At 43.6% G+C, this 14,353-nt stretch overlaps 1 protein-coding gene and 1 long non-coding RNA gene across 2 annotated transcripts; both read left to right on the top strand.

Moving 5' to 3' along the window:
* Positions 1-326: 326 nt before the first annotated feature.
* On the top strand, positions 327-4,787 carry LOC137612649 (uncharacterized). The gene is made up of 3 exons (XR_011038859.1): positions 327-656; positions 1,666-3,585; positions 4,720-4,787. It is a non-coding gene; the product is annotated as an uncharacterized lncRNA (long non-coding RNA).
* A 3,336-nt stretch (positions 4,788-8,123) lies between these two features.
* ptmab (prothymosin alpha b) lies at positions 8,124-12,604 on the top strand. Its single transcript, XM_068341282.1, has 5 exons — positions 8,124-8,274; positions 9,450-9,506; positions 11,410-11,560; positions 11,650-11,735; positions 11,818-12,604. The coding sequence occupies exons 2-5, from the start codon at positions 9,462-9,464 to the stop codon at positions 11,860-11,862; spliced, it is 327 nt and encodes a 108-aa protein (XP_068197383.1). The 5' UTR covers positions 8,124-8,274; positions 9,450-9,461; the 3' UTR covers positions 11,863-12,604.
* Positions 12,605-14,353: the final 1,749 nt, after the last annotated feature.

The raw sequence follows: 14,353 nt of genomic DNA, 5'->3' as shown, positions 1-14,353 counted from the left end.
CGAATGTATAACAGCATCATCACCAATCTGAACAACTGAGGGAAAAGTGCTGATTAAAAAAATCGAATCACTTTATTAAAAAAAGCTCAGGGTTAAAGGACGTATCCCTGTGGGACACCTTTTAAAATACCGGTGTTATAGTGTATGTAAGAAACACAGAAAGACCTCTTCTCTGAGAATTCGAGGCCGAGTTTATCAACTCAATTAGTTATCAAAGCCTTTTTTTATTCAGATTTATTTCCAACTAGTTTTACTCTAACGGAATTAATTTGTCTTTTTGCCTCCTTGAAATTTTTTCATTCCGTTCGTTTCATCTGTCATCCTTTTTTTTTTTAAATTTGCACACATTTATTTTTCTCGGGGTTGGGTTTTACTGTCAAATCTGACATCTTTCTGTGTGTTGTTTTATTTGTGTGTAATAATTTTGCTCATTTTGCTGATTTTTTTTTTTTTTAATTGCGAAATATGACAAATGAAATCAACCGTTTAAAAAAAGGAATTGAAAACATGACTGAAACACTCGGATTGGACTAAATGGATTCAAATTCTATGTGACATGAAGAATGAACATTTACTCACAATCTTCGCACCTACATAAAGAAGCTGCACCTGCTGATGAAGATCAGACGATATGATTGAAAGCTCCAGAACAGAAGGTGAGCTTAGATTCTCTCTTTTCCATCTCCTCTTATCTCAGGAATGTTCTTTGTGGTGTTTCTTGTTCTTTCACCTCGTCTTGTCATCCCTCTCTGTCTACTTCTTCTTCGTACAGACGATTGTCTTTTCAGAGATATCATGCATTTAGCACTAACAAAAGACAAACCAGGTTATAATGCGAGTTAGTTAGTTATCAGACTCTGTTTAACCCCAATAGACACACCAATACTTTTTAATTTGGTCATGTGACGTTCGACAATTTTTTTTCACCAAATATTTGTGACTTCACAATTTATTTTACAAGATTGCCAAATGCTACAGTTAGCATGCTCACACTACCAATCCAGACATGCTGATTCCTAGTTTTCTGTGTTCGCCATCTCACAATGTTATATCAATATACAAATGCAACTGTAATATCTACTTGCTAGCACCGGATTATTGGCCAATTAACAGGAAATGCAAAGTCCGGTTGATGTGAATGTCATCGCTTCGGCAGTGTTTTGGTCAGAAACCCCAAGGTTGGACATATTAATTAAACTACGTGAAATCAAAACACTTAACATTGAATCAAAGTGATGTGGCTAATGTGGCTAACATGCCTCATAATGTATTGCTTTAGTACTGGGAGTATTGGGAGTGAAGTTAACCAATGGAACAAGTGTTTTCGGGGCTAGAGAATGGTGATTGGAGGAGACGGACAGGGGAAGGAGTTGAGGAAGGTTTTTTATGCCCCTCACTGTCTCAGCTTGTTCTTACAAACAGAATTCCAGCTTTAAATGTGGAGCCTCGGGCGACGGGCTTGTAAAGCTGCAGAAAGCAGAGACTGAGGGTGTGTTTGTTTCAGACATGCAGATGGTCGTGACTCGTAGAGCCGTCATAACAGGAGTCACGGCTGCTCTTAGTGTCCGTGTGTTCACGTTTGTCCCCTCAATGGAGAATAAAAACCTTATTTATATATATAATATAATGAAACTATAACATCACCCTTTTGTCTATGTTTCACAGTTGATACAGAGAAGAGAGTCTGTTTACACGTACGCTAGTATCTACAGTCCCCTGGTCCTGGTTTAGTATCTACGTCTCCTGGTCCTGGTATGGTATCTATGGCTCCTGGTCCAGTATATATGGCCCCTGGTCCTGGTCTAGTATCTACATCTCCTGGTCCCTGTCTACTATGTCTCCTTGTTCTTTGTCTAGTATCTATGTTTCCTTGTCCTGGTCTATAATCTACATCTCCTGGTCCTGTTCTACTATAACCCCAGGCCCTGGTCTAATGTCTATGTCTCCTGGTCAAGTATCTACGTCTCCTGGTCCTGGTCTAGTATCTACGTCTCCTGTTTCTGTTTTATCATCTATGCCTGCTATCTATGGCTCCTGGTCCAGTATATATGGCCCCTGGTCCTGGTCTAGTATGTACATCTCCTGGTCCCTGTCTACTACGTCTCCTGGTCCTGGTCTAGTATCTACGTCTCCTGGTCAATGTCTGATATTTACATCTCCTGGTCCTGGTCTATTTACTACATCTCCTGGTCCTGGTTGTAGCCATTACTCCATGTTCCTGGACATGATTTGCAAACTAACATCATCTTTCCTGTCATGTCAGCAAGAATCTGAAACTTGTCTCACAGTCAATGGATGTTCTCTGGTGCCACACAGTGGGCGCAGGAAGGTGTCATGCTTTGGGCGGAGTGACTAATGCTTGATTAATGAGAACCGTATTGACCTGCAGGTGTTCGATAACAAGGCTACGACACGTCCATAGGTTTAATGTAATTAGATCGGGGTCTTTGCATCCGTCATGATAACCTGTTTATTCATCTCCCTGGACTCATCAGGAACCCAAGTGTGATACAATTCAGCGTCACACCAATGGAGAATAATCGGAACCCTGGATTCAGGTGTTTTACCTGTCGGAGCCTTCAGGATTCTGCTACATAACGCACGGAAATTTAGGTTTGGAGTGAAGTCCAACACTTGTCTGAAGGTAAAAGAGGCAGCAGCGGATATTCAATCAAAGACAGTTCATAGGTAATATCCGGACATCGTTGGAGGTAAAACCCTCAGGTTCTTGTGACATGAGTTGATGTTGCAGCTTTAAACGCTGAATCGTACTAAAATAAATCATAACGGTACAGTGGAGTTAAGTCGTGTTTACACAGCCAAAGGGGTTTTGATAAGGAAACCTTGTGCAAAGACAGGTCGAGGTGATAATCACTGATCTCTCCCTCCTCTGAGCGATGGCATCATGTCCTTGTCGGACTGATCGATAGAGTGAGAGAGGATTCATTCAACGCCAGGAAGTCTGATCACAGGAAACGGGCAGAGAGAGATAGAAAAAGAGAGAGACAGAGAGAGAGAGAGAGAGAGAGAGAGAGAGAACGAGAGAGAGCTGTGGGCGAGTAAGCAGGATGTCAGAGTCATGTGACCTGTGGAGGAAGATGAAGAGAGACAGAGGAAGGCTGTTGATAATAAAGAGGACAAAAGGATGAGGAGAAACAGGCTTTAAACAAATTCAGCTGAGATCCAACAGTTGTCTCCTAGGGATTATTTTTAATTGTAATCAGTCTTTTGTTAAATGTCCTTATTACTTTCTGTCATATTTAGTCACAATCCTGTTTGCAGGCCAGTCTTTAGACATTCTAGAAAACCTTTGATGAAAAGCATTTACACAATATCCAATCTCTTCTTTATCTTTTCAACATTCTAATCAATCTGGTATCAACCAAACCAGTACATCTGATCTCCTTAGACCTTCTCCCATTAGGTGTCGGGTGAACTGCTGATCTGACGCTACATCCCACCTTGATAAGGGAAGTTTGCAATTGAGGAAGTCCTCTGAGAGATCTCTTGAGAGCATGGAGACCTTGTTGGAAATCTAAAACTTGACTGTCATGTCCAACCCACCATCAGAGGGCGTTTGTTTGGGTTGGTTGTTCCTCTCCTCAAAGTTTTTGTGAAACTACTACACAACTTCCATAGTCCTTACAGATTTTGAAAAGACTTGGAGGACACACTCGAGAGACTGGTTTCGGTTGGCTTTTGTATGATCACGAATTTAACAACTGTGCCTGATGAGGGATCATGGTCGACATAATTGGGAAAACCAATGAAAGCCAACTGAACACATCACCATCTTGTGCAAACGCTCACGAGGGTGATGGTTTAAAGGGGAAACAAGGCACCAGTTGGTGGAGGCAACACGTTCTCCCTCTCTCACTGTTCGCTATCATTGTTTTGGTACTCGTGCTACCTCCCGTCCTCTTCCTGTGTCCCAACCTTCTCTTTTTCATTGGCAACATTATCCAAGTTGGGTTGGCAATCAATTCACGCAACTCGATTGCTTCCAGATTCAGCTCAAACAATCCAAAGATGTTTGAGTTTGGGTTGGTTCTGTTCTGCTCACACACTCACAGATTGGCCATGCTGATGGTCCCCAACCTGCACACTAGTGCAGACTTTGCCCAACTTGGAAATGTGGATAAAATCAACAGTATTCTTCAACCTTACTTCGTCCTAACTTGTGACACCACATTCGAGTCTCCAGCAAGTCACTCGAGTTCAACGCTGAGTCCGACCTTTGACCTTAAAGGTTCTGAAACTACAGATACAGCAACACAACTTCTTATTGATAGAGTAAAGCAGTGATGTAATGCTCTCCGTCTGAGGGGATGTGACTTCTGTGATGTTATCAGTTGCTATGTAAATATCTAGTTCAGGGGTCGGCTACCCACGGCTCCGGGGCCACATGCGGCTCTTTCATCCTTATGATGTGGCCCCGTGTGGTTTGGGAAAATAAGATATAAATATCGGATAGAGGTGTATTTTATTTGTGTTAATTTTTTTATTACATTTGTGAATTCGAAGGTTTTACTGGTTCTAAAATATTCAAATAAAATTATATTTTATTATTCTTTTTTTTTTTCCCGTTTTTTTTCACCAAAAACCGGTAACAGCATTGAGCATGTAAAACAAATATTTATGTAGATATTTTTCAAATATGTATTTTTCATTGTGCAGTCAAATAGTGCTTTTTAATTCAATTAATTTTTTTAAATTCAGGTCAAGGCTCTGCTACACACCCCGAAACCCCAAGGACGATATAAGAATGGAGGCTCATGGTATTTTTTTGTTTGATAATGTAAGTTCAACTTTTTAATACATTTGAAAGAGACCTTCAAATTGGTGCATTTTTTAATTATTATTTTAAGAATTCAAAATGCATTGCATAAAAATAACAAATACAGTGTTGTCTTCGTTTTAGATGTCAAAAAGTTGAGTTTTCTATTTCGTGGACACCGGGTTCGAGTGGCTCTTCGAGTGTTAGAGGTTGTCGACCTCTGGTTCAGGTAGACTTAGACAGAATATGCAGTCTGTCTCTGTCGTGGTGTCCACACATTTATGAACATTTAATGCATTTATAGATCACTACTGTAGAAATGTAAGTCAAAGTCTGTGTATTCAGTTCAGTAGTAACACGTATTGATCACGTATTGATCAGCGAACGCCACTGAGCTGATGGCGGTTTCTGCTGACTGCCTGATTTGAACTTGTTGTTTGCTCTGCTGGGAGGAATCGGCGCAGCAGGTTCAAACATGTCAGCTGCTCGCTGGAGGACCGACGCACCAGGAAGTCTACGTCTACCGACTCGTTTCCTTCCAGTCAGCTCTCGACCAATGGGGTCGTCTGTAAAGAAACCAGAAACAAACCAGTTCTGAAGCGTCTCTCTTTTTGTTTGAGCGGCATGTAATCATGTAGATCACATTCACCCCTGCAGGGTGAGACCGGCTTGACTCGAACACCTGATCAGCACCAACTCTACATATATGCTGTATGGACAAAAGTATTGGGACATCTTGCCCCTACAGGAACAGCAAAAGTTGGGGAAACAGCTAACAAATACTACTTTTCTCAGTCTTGAGACACTGAAAAGACAAAAAGATTAACTTTCTTGTCATCTGGGCTGTCTACCAAACGAATACGTGAAGATGCAGGTGACTGCATTACGAAATGAATGCAAACACAAGACTAAAAATAATAACAGTGCAATTTCCTTCACTGGAACCAAGGCGATCAGTTCAACCCTGAAAAATGACCCCCATACCCTCAATTTACAGCTGGCATCCACCAAACCCAGACTTAACCGTCAGACGGTGAGACGGAGAAACGTGATTCGTCACTGCAGTGTGTTTTACACACTGACGGACGCCGTTACGCCCGGTGATGGAAGTCAGCTTGGCCATGGAAATCCATTCCACCAAGTACCCAGTATGTACTTATTGTTCTGACGTTAATGCAAAAGGAAGTTTGGAAGTCTGTAGTTATTGGAAAAATCTATTTAATCTTGGTCAAGATTGGGAACATTCCATTTTTTTCCTTGTCACACAATTTCTAGAAAGCTTCATGGAAGGTTGGGACAAGTATCACATTAAAATCCAGTATGGATCAAAAGTAAAAGGAACACTGACAATCTGCTGTTTAATTTCCCTGGGAATAAAAAAGTCCATTATTTAGACAGGATCTGTTCCCTGTACATAATCTATATGAACAATCTCTTACATTAAAACTACACGTCGTCACAGAGACAGCTGATTAAGTCAGATTACAAATCAGTTTTAGGTCATATTCTCCATCAACGATGTAAATACTGATACAAATATGCTGTTAATCAAATTATACACGACCGATTTCTGCTTTAGGGGCCCCTCCGGCTCTGGGGCCTCAAAGCTAATCCAGTGTTGCCTTGGTGGTGAGTGCTGCTCCATTTAACCTCTTCGACTGTGTAACAGTAGGTTAATCGTCCCCCCCCCATCTTTTGTCTCCTCACATCCCTTAGGTCGGCATGGTCACATGTGGAGTCACTGGAAACATGGAAACCTCCTATTTATAGAAATACTGTAGATTTAAATGTAATTCAAACGTCATGGATGTAAAAAAAAAATCACTTTGACTTCAAGAATGATTTTAAAATTTTGGATTAACTTCCAAAAAAAGTTGCAAGACTAAAATGTAAAGAGAAGCAGGATGCTACGGTTTGCATAAATGATTTGCAAAACATTGAAAAAGCCATCTTTAATGGAAAACAGCTCAAAGACGGTATATTTTTCTGAAATTAAGAAGTTATTTTGAACTTGATTGCAAAGAAGTTGGGACAGTTGGAACAAAAGACTGTAAAACATCTGGTGGAACAGATGGGGAGGGGTTCAACCTTCTGAAAGAGGAAAAAAAAGAAATTTTACAATGTTTATCAAAATAAAACTGCAAAGAATTTTTAGATTTGCTTATACAGAGTTGGGGAAGTTTTCTAAATTCAGGTTTAAGAGGCAAAGAGAATGGATTTGAAACCCGATCACTGGAGTCACATTCAAAGCTGGTGTGAATGCTTGGCGCCACATTCATTTAGCCGTGTGAATGCTAATGTGAATGCACTCTCATTTCCATTTGGTTCACTGTCATGTAAATGTTTTGACTCGCTTATCTGCAAGTGTTAGCAACAAATGTTTGAAACGCAACGACCTGAACCACAAAAAAACACTAGAAACCCTAAAAACTTAAAAAAAAAAAAAAAAGATAAATAAAATAAATTGCAACAAAACCATTGTAAAGAAAAATTTAATACAGTACAGCAAAGTTTTTGGTACCCTCTTCAGTAAAAGAACCCAAACCCTACTTTTTGGTTCAAACCCATTTGTCCGCCATTTGTCAACCATCAAGCGGTTGCGGCAGACTTTTCTATGTCTGATAGCTGTAGAAGAAAAAGAAAAAGATGACGATGAAAATTAAGTGTACTTTTATTATCCCCTTGGGAAATAATTTTGTAATCTTCTATTACAAGGGAAAACTATCTGATACCAAAGCTGAATCGAGTCCAGCGGGTTCCGGAGTCAAAAACGCTATGTTGTCGCTTCACAATGATTTTAATTCTGAATTTACTTCACAATTCACACTTTTTCCAGATTTATTTCATTAATATATTTTAATGTTAGGTCTGATTCTTTTTAATTCAACTTGTAAGTGTCTCAGTGTGAACGCACCACGCAGACAAAACGCGGTCAGAGGGTTGTAGTTTGCATCTGTTGAAGGATTACTTCGGCTCTGCTCCGATACCTGGTTGAATATTTTATAAAATAGCTTCATGAATCGAGCGTGGGGGGCGGCTTTAAAACAAGCAGCCACACATAATGAATGTGTCTCTCAGAGATCATGGCGGCTAAAGGCGATTTTCCTCGCTAGAAAACGGGAAAGGTAACCAAGTGTAACTCTACACTGACGCTCCGCACAGCCCAACTCGGTCCACATCCGCGATCCGCAGCCGGAGTTTCCGTCCGGCCGGCGGAGCCCAAGTTTGAATTGATTGACATCCGGATGAGCCAATCAGCGAGCGCCGTTTGCCAAAGCCGCGTTGATCCCACTCCTCCGACCAATCGGAGTCTCCCCTGACGGGCGCGTGCGTCATCAGAGCAGAATGTTGAATGTGGGCTGTCTGTTGCCGACCGGACCACACTCTGCTCCCATCCCCCCCAACCTGGAGCGCGCAATGGCGGCTTCACGTACGCCGCTTTTGTCCTTCTCACGTTCAGCTTTTTTGTTTTGTTAAAGCCATGTGTTCTAAACTCGGTAAGGAAAAAGAAATGTATCCGTGTTTCATGTTTCATGAGCACAAACGTACTTTTTTTATCTCACTGTGTCGTCGCATGTCTGTTGTGTCGCACTGCTATTTTTTCCCCCCCTCCTTCACGTTAGCTTACAACAATGGCGAAGCCGGAAATGAAGCACCAGCACCCCCGAGCTGCACTTGTTCTGCCGCCTGTTTCACACCACCGCAACCCCCCAGCACCACCAAACCAAACGTGTGTTTGTTCGCTTTTTTTTTTTTTTTTTTTTTTTTTTTTTTAATTGTGTTTTAATAACGCGTCGACCTTGGCGCATAAATTTATGGGACGTTATGTAAAAAAAAAAAAAAAACTCCGATAGCGTCAACTACGCAGATTCAAAAAAAAAAAAAAAAAAAAAAAAGGACGTCCGTAAAGGGGGAGGGGCGACCGTGGAAAAAAAAAACATGGCGGCCCGTTGTACGTTTCTGGAGGACCTTTAATGTGATTGATTCTGTTCACCAGGCGACAGAAACGTCCTTAAAGGCATTAATCCAGCAAAAAAAAAAATGTCCGCGTAGCTGATATTTATTCGACCCCCCCCTCCACCACCACCACCACCAGGCCGATTCCCCCGTCGCCTTTCCTTCCTTCGGTGGGCGGGAAAAAAAAGAGCCTCTCCAGTCGCCGCTTGACTCGACCAGATGAACATCAATCAATCAAATTATGACACACGTCAAACCCGATCTGGAACCTGTTTCGATTCGATTCGGGTGTTAAAAAAAACAAAAACCCCGAATTTATCCCCTTTTGGTTTCGACGGACCCTTCCCCCCCCTCCACCCCTTCCCACCCCCTCACGGTGTTGAGAATCCACCGACTCTCGGTGCGTTTAGTCGCCGTGATTGTTGCACTTTTTCCCGGGGAAGGACAGTCGCATCGTCGGGGACAGGAGGGGGGCGTGGCCTCCGGGTTTTAGAAATTCTATCCATTGTTCCACTCCGAACACCTCTGTGGAAGGCCCCTTCAGCCAATCAGCGTCGGCTGACCTCCCCCGGGCTCCGCCCCCCGACTGTATTTATTGTGCTCGGCCGTGAGCAGCCGCGGCCACTGGCACAACAATCCGCTGATCAACGGAGCCGAGAGGAGAAGGATTTACTTTATCCAGCCTTTCATTTTCAAACCCGTCCTTTATTTTTAGTGAAACCCAACAATGGCGGACGCACAAACCGATACCTGCTCGGACATCTCAGCCAAGGTAAGACCCCACCACCCACCCCACCCACCCCCTCCACTCGACCCGGACCCGCTCTTCTCTCCTCCCGCGGAGCCGCGTTCCGTTTCTGGAGATTAAAAGCTTGTTCCAAGGTCCAACCTAGATTCTAAGGGGGGGAGAAAAAAAAAAACCTTCGCGCTCTTTCGGAGTCCGGATGATCACCGGGTTGGTTCTGGTTCTGGAAACCCCTTACTGGGACTTCTTCCTCATCTTTTCCCCCCCTCCGATTTTTAAATAAACTGGGGGGTCTCGGTTACCGCATCATGGAAATGAGCTTCGTTTACAGTCTCATTGTCCGGGGAGGAAGAGGAGTCTGCGCGGGTTCTTTTGTGTATCCGAGCCGCTCGGTTCTCCGGGGTCCGACCAGCGGACGTCTCCTCCGGCTTTTACGCGCAGCTTCCCCTCCCCGACCCTCCGGGATCCAGCGCTCCGGCGCCCGCATGCACATTTATTCCACATCCCCCGGGCTGTTGGATGAACATAAACCCATCTTCTATTCCCGATTAATTCTTAATTTGTGCGTTTGATTTGTTCCCCGGTCCTTCCTCCGGGCTGAACCGTTTCGGCGTGAAGTTGGTGCGTTTGAATGGAAGACCGGCGGTGCGTGATCCGGGGGCAACTTTGGGGTGACTGTGGCTGTAAACGATCTGATTATGAGTGAATAATTTAATTTAATCCTTGGGGGTTGTTTTTTCTGCCCCCCACCACCACCACTACCACCTCTCCCCGGTCTGGATCCTCCACCGCGGTTTGTTTTGTTTACCGACGCGGACCCGGAGCGAGCGGCTTCCGCTGCTCCTGTGTCGGCGGAGCGCGTTTGCAGGTCGCGCTGATCTTCGGATGAGGAGGTGGTGGTGGTGGGGGGGTTTCTTCTTTTATTTTTTTTAAACCAAGGAGATAGCCCCTGGGGGGGCCATGGAGGTGTGATGTGACGGTGCGCGCTTCTGGTTTGGACTTTATGGTTAAATCGGGTGAAACTTTAATTGCCCCCCCCTACCTCCTCTTCCTCTCCTTTTACCCAAGCAGTGGTGGTGGTGGTGGTGGGGGGGTCTTGTCTCCGCAGTCGCGGACCTGAATAGGTGTGAGCGGGGTGAACATATGGTGACGGTGGAGCGGGGGGGACCGGGGGCCGGTATTAACGCTAATCCCGCTCAGCCGCTCCGTCTGCGGTGCGTCTTTACGCGCGGCGCGTCACGGAGCCAGCTTCTGATCAGTTTAATGGTTTTAAAACCAATCGATAACAGTATCGGCTGTGTTGGGGGTCGCGATCGGACAATGTCGGCTCCCTTTGCGGGCGGGGTGGTGGACTATTAAAAAAAAAAAAAAAAAAAACACCCCCAGGAGTGTTTTTCACGGGCGTTTGTCCCCGCGGTGCCGCCGTATCTTCGCCTTTCCTCGCCTGCCATGTGTCGTCTTCTATTGTCCTTCGGTACAACAAGCGGCGTGCCGAGCGCTCGCCACCTCCTCCTCTATCACCCCCCCACCCCCTTTTACCCCCCCCACCTCCACCAACCACCACCTCCCGCTCGTGCGCCCTCCTGTGTTATTTTAAACGGAGCGGTGCATCCTGGGTATTGCAGTGCCTCTCCCGGGCGTGTCTCGTGACATATGGCGTCGGCGGCGGCTGAAAAGGACTACAATACCCAGAAAGCCCTCGGGGGGCCACATCAAAGTATCAGATTACAGCACATTATAGGAGGAGGAGGAGGAAGGGGGGAGGATCTGCAGAGACCAATATGGTGTTTAATGGGGAGGCTTCGTTCTGAGCGGCTCCCAGCAGCCACTGGGAGCGTCTAACTGGGCCACGAGGTGGAGGAGCAGGTAGTTTGAGGCGGCAGCAGCAGGTGAGGTCTGGGGAGTAACGTTCTCCTTTCTCCCTCGCCAGGAACTGAAGGAGAAGAAGCTGCAGGAGGAGAAGGAGAACGGCAAAGACGCCGCCACCAACGGGAAGGAAAACGAGGAGAACGGCGAGCCCGAAGTAGACGACGAAGAAGACGAGGAGGTGGACGAGGAGGACGAGGAGGATGATGGAGAAGGTCAGCGCGGGGCGCCTTCGTCCGTTTGGAGCTACGCCGTCGACGACGAAGCCGATCCTTAAAAAGTTCTCCTCTTTTCCTCCTTCCAGGCGATGAGGAAGACGAGGAAGACGACGAGGACGAACTGGAAGGCGGCACAAAACGGGCAGCCGAGGACGACGACGACGACGACGAGGTGAAAACTCGCTGAATTCCGGACGCGAGCGGCGCCGTTTGGGGCGCGGACGCCGACAATAACGTCTCCTTCTTCCTTCCAGGACGACGTCGAAACCAAGAAGCAGAAAACCGACGACGACGATTGATGCGTTTCGCCCCCGCGCCATCCTGCTGAACCACTTCCTGGTTCTTCGCCTCTTGACTCGTTTCCACGTCGCAGGTGGAGGGGCCTGGAGGACTGATTTAAAAGAAGAAGAAAAAAAAATTAATTAAAAATTTAAAAAAAAAACAACAAAAAAAATTCCAACATGGTCATTAGCAAGTAGAGTTCAACAAACATCGACCACACACACATGATCTCCCTCAAAAAAAACAAAAAAAAACTACAACAAAATTTTCTAGAGGACCCCGCCACCACACCGACGCAGAAATCTGGCTTCTCTTCAACACAAAAGGAGAATTTGTTTGTATTTTTATTTACATTTTATATTTTTGTACATATTTTTAGGAGTGAGGACGGGGGGGGAGGGGGTGTGTCGTCAGTTTCTCTCCCGGCAGCGATCTATCTCTTCAGACCAAAATCGGTGCTTCTTTAACGAAAGATTTTACTTGGTTGACCATGTTACAGTATCAACAGATTCTAGGGAAAACATGTAAAAACAATAAAAAGCCGTTGAACTCAGAGCATTCCAGTAAATTTAATGTATGTACTTTAGCTGTACCATAACTAGTTTGTTTGTATGGGAGGGTAAGGCCAAAGAGAAGAGCCTCTTTTCCTTTTCTTTTTGGTTTTGTCAGCGACTTTTTTTGTTTTACGACGGCCTGTTTTGATGTATGTGCGAAGTTTGTTGTTTGACAATAAACCGGACTTTTATTTTGTGAGTTGTACCTTGTTATATCTCTGCTTGGTTATTCTGCCTGTGGGAGGGGGAACGGGGTTAAAGGTCTCTAGAAGTCTTGCCTCAAGATTGCCCAGGTTTGGAATTAACAGGAGTTCCTTTTTGGTGTTAAGTTAATTCAAACCTGTGTAGACCTGGTGGATTATGGGTCATTTATCTGATTCGGTTGGTGCCTTAGCATGACTGAATGAATGGGTTAGCATGTAGCTACTAGCGCACTGATCAGGAAGTTGGTGGCGGAACTTCGCGTCCGCGTCCGCATGAGTGAAGGAGAGCATGAAGTAAGGCGGTACTGATCTGTTTAATAGAAAAAAACATTTCCTCATGATTCTGACAGTTGAGCCAATCAGGTGGAAGTGATGGAACTACATTACCCAACTACATGTCGGGTTTGAGTTTTTATACGACTTTAAACAGTATTTACTACACATTCGATTGAAACTCTGGTTGTGTTTGTGTAATTAAACTTATCGCCAGAGGGTGGCGACATAGCCGCTTTGACTTCACCAGGAAATTCGGTATAACGATATTAATAGTGTAGATTTGTTTTTTACAGTAACTTAAAGGCTTTGTATTGATTCTTCAAATATATTATAAAAATGAAGACATATAACTAAATTTAATTCTTAATAAAAGGTGAGGTTTACTTTTATTATTATTTACTATATTATTACTGTATTTAGTTAATTTATAATTAATTCTTTTCAAATAAATTATAATATTGATGACACAATTAGCTTATTTTAATCCTTATTAAAATGTGAGGTTGCCCTATAGAATTTATAATTTATTTACTATAATACGAGGTGAGGTTCCCTTTTATTATTATTTATTATATGGATTATTTATTTTATTTATAATTTTTTTTCTTCTGATAAATTATGTTGATGACACAATTAACTTATTTTAATTTTTAAAGGTGAGGTTCACTTTTAGAATTTATTTAATATACAGTGAGGTTCACTTTATTATTATCATATTTATTATTTTATTTCATTATTTAAAATTTATAGTCTTCAAGTAAATTATACTGTTGACACAATTATTTTAATTCTTAACAAAAGGTGAGGTTCACTTTTATAATTTATTATTTATTTTACTATTTATTATGTATAATTTATTAATTTATTTGCTGGCAGCTTTTTAGTTTTCATGTAGCCCTTTTTTTTTTTTTTACTAAAAAATAATGTGATGGAGCTCTTCCATCTTCCGCCCTCTTCTGGTGGCCCTTGAAGTGTAGTTATACATTGCTGAGGTCACACCATGAAGGTGTGAGGTCGCGTTGGGGTCAGGTTGGACCACAATCCTTCAAATCCAAGTCAGATCAATGTTTTTAAGACGTTTGCCAATTTTTACGACTTCCCAATAAACGCCCTGAACTTCTGAACTACTGATCAACACAGACAATAATCAGCAGTTCAATCCATAATGAAAATAATTAGTTTGGGTGAGTTAAAGGCGGCGGCGGAGCAATAAACTAGTCCCTGTGGGGGGAGAACTGGTCTTCTAACATGATGGAGCCTAATGGAGCCCAGGAGAAGCTGGTCTGTGTTCAGTCATGTTGGGGCCGGAGGACGTCCCTCTGGAATGTGAAGAGCACACATCGGAGGAGAACGGTGTGAGACACACACACACACATACACACACACACACACACACACACACACACACACACACACACACACACACACACACACACACACACACACACACACACAGAGTTAGAAAGGAAAAGAAA

This window comes from Antennarius striatus, chromosome 18 (assembly GCF_040054535.1).
Source record: "Antennarius striatus isolate MH-2024 chromosome 18, ASM4005453v1, whole genome shotgun sequence".
In the NCBI taxonomy this organism is placed as follows: Eukaryota; Metazoa; Chordata; class Actinopteri; order Lophiiformes; family Antennariidae; genus Antennarius; species Antennarius striatus.
The sequence above is the reverse complement of the archived record's forward strand: the minus strand, read 5'-3'. Positions and strand labels throughout refer to the sequence as shown.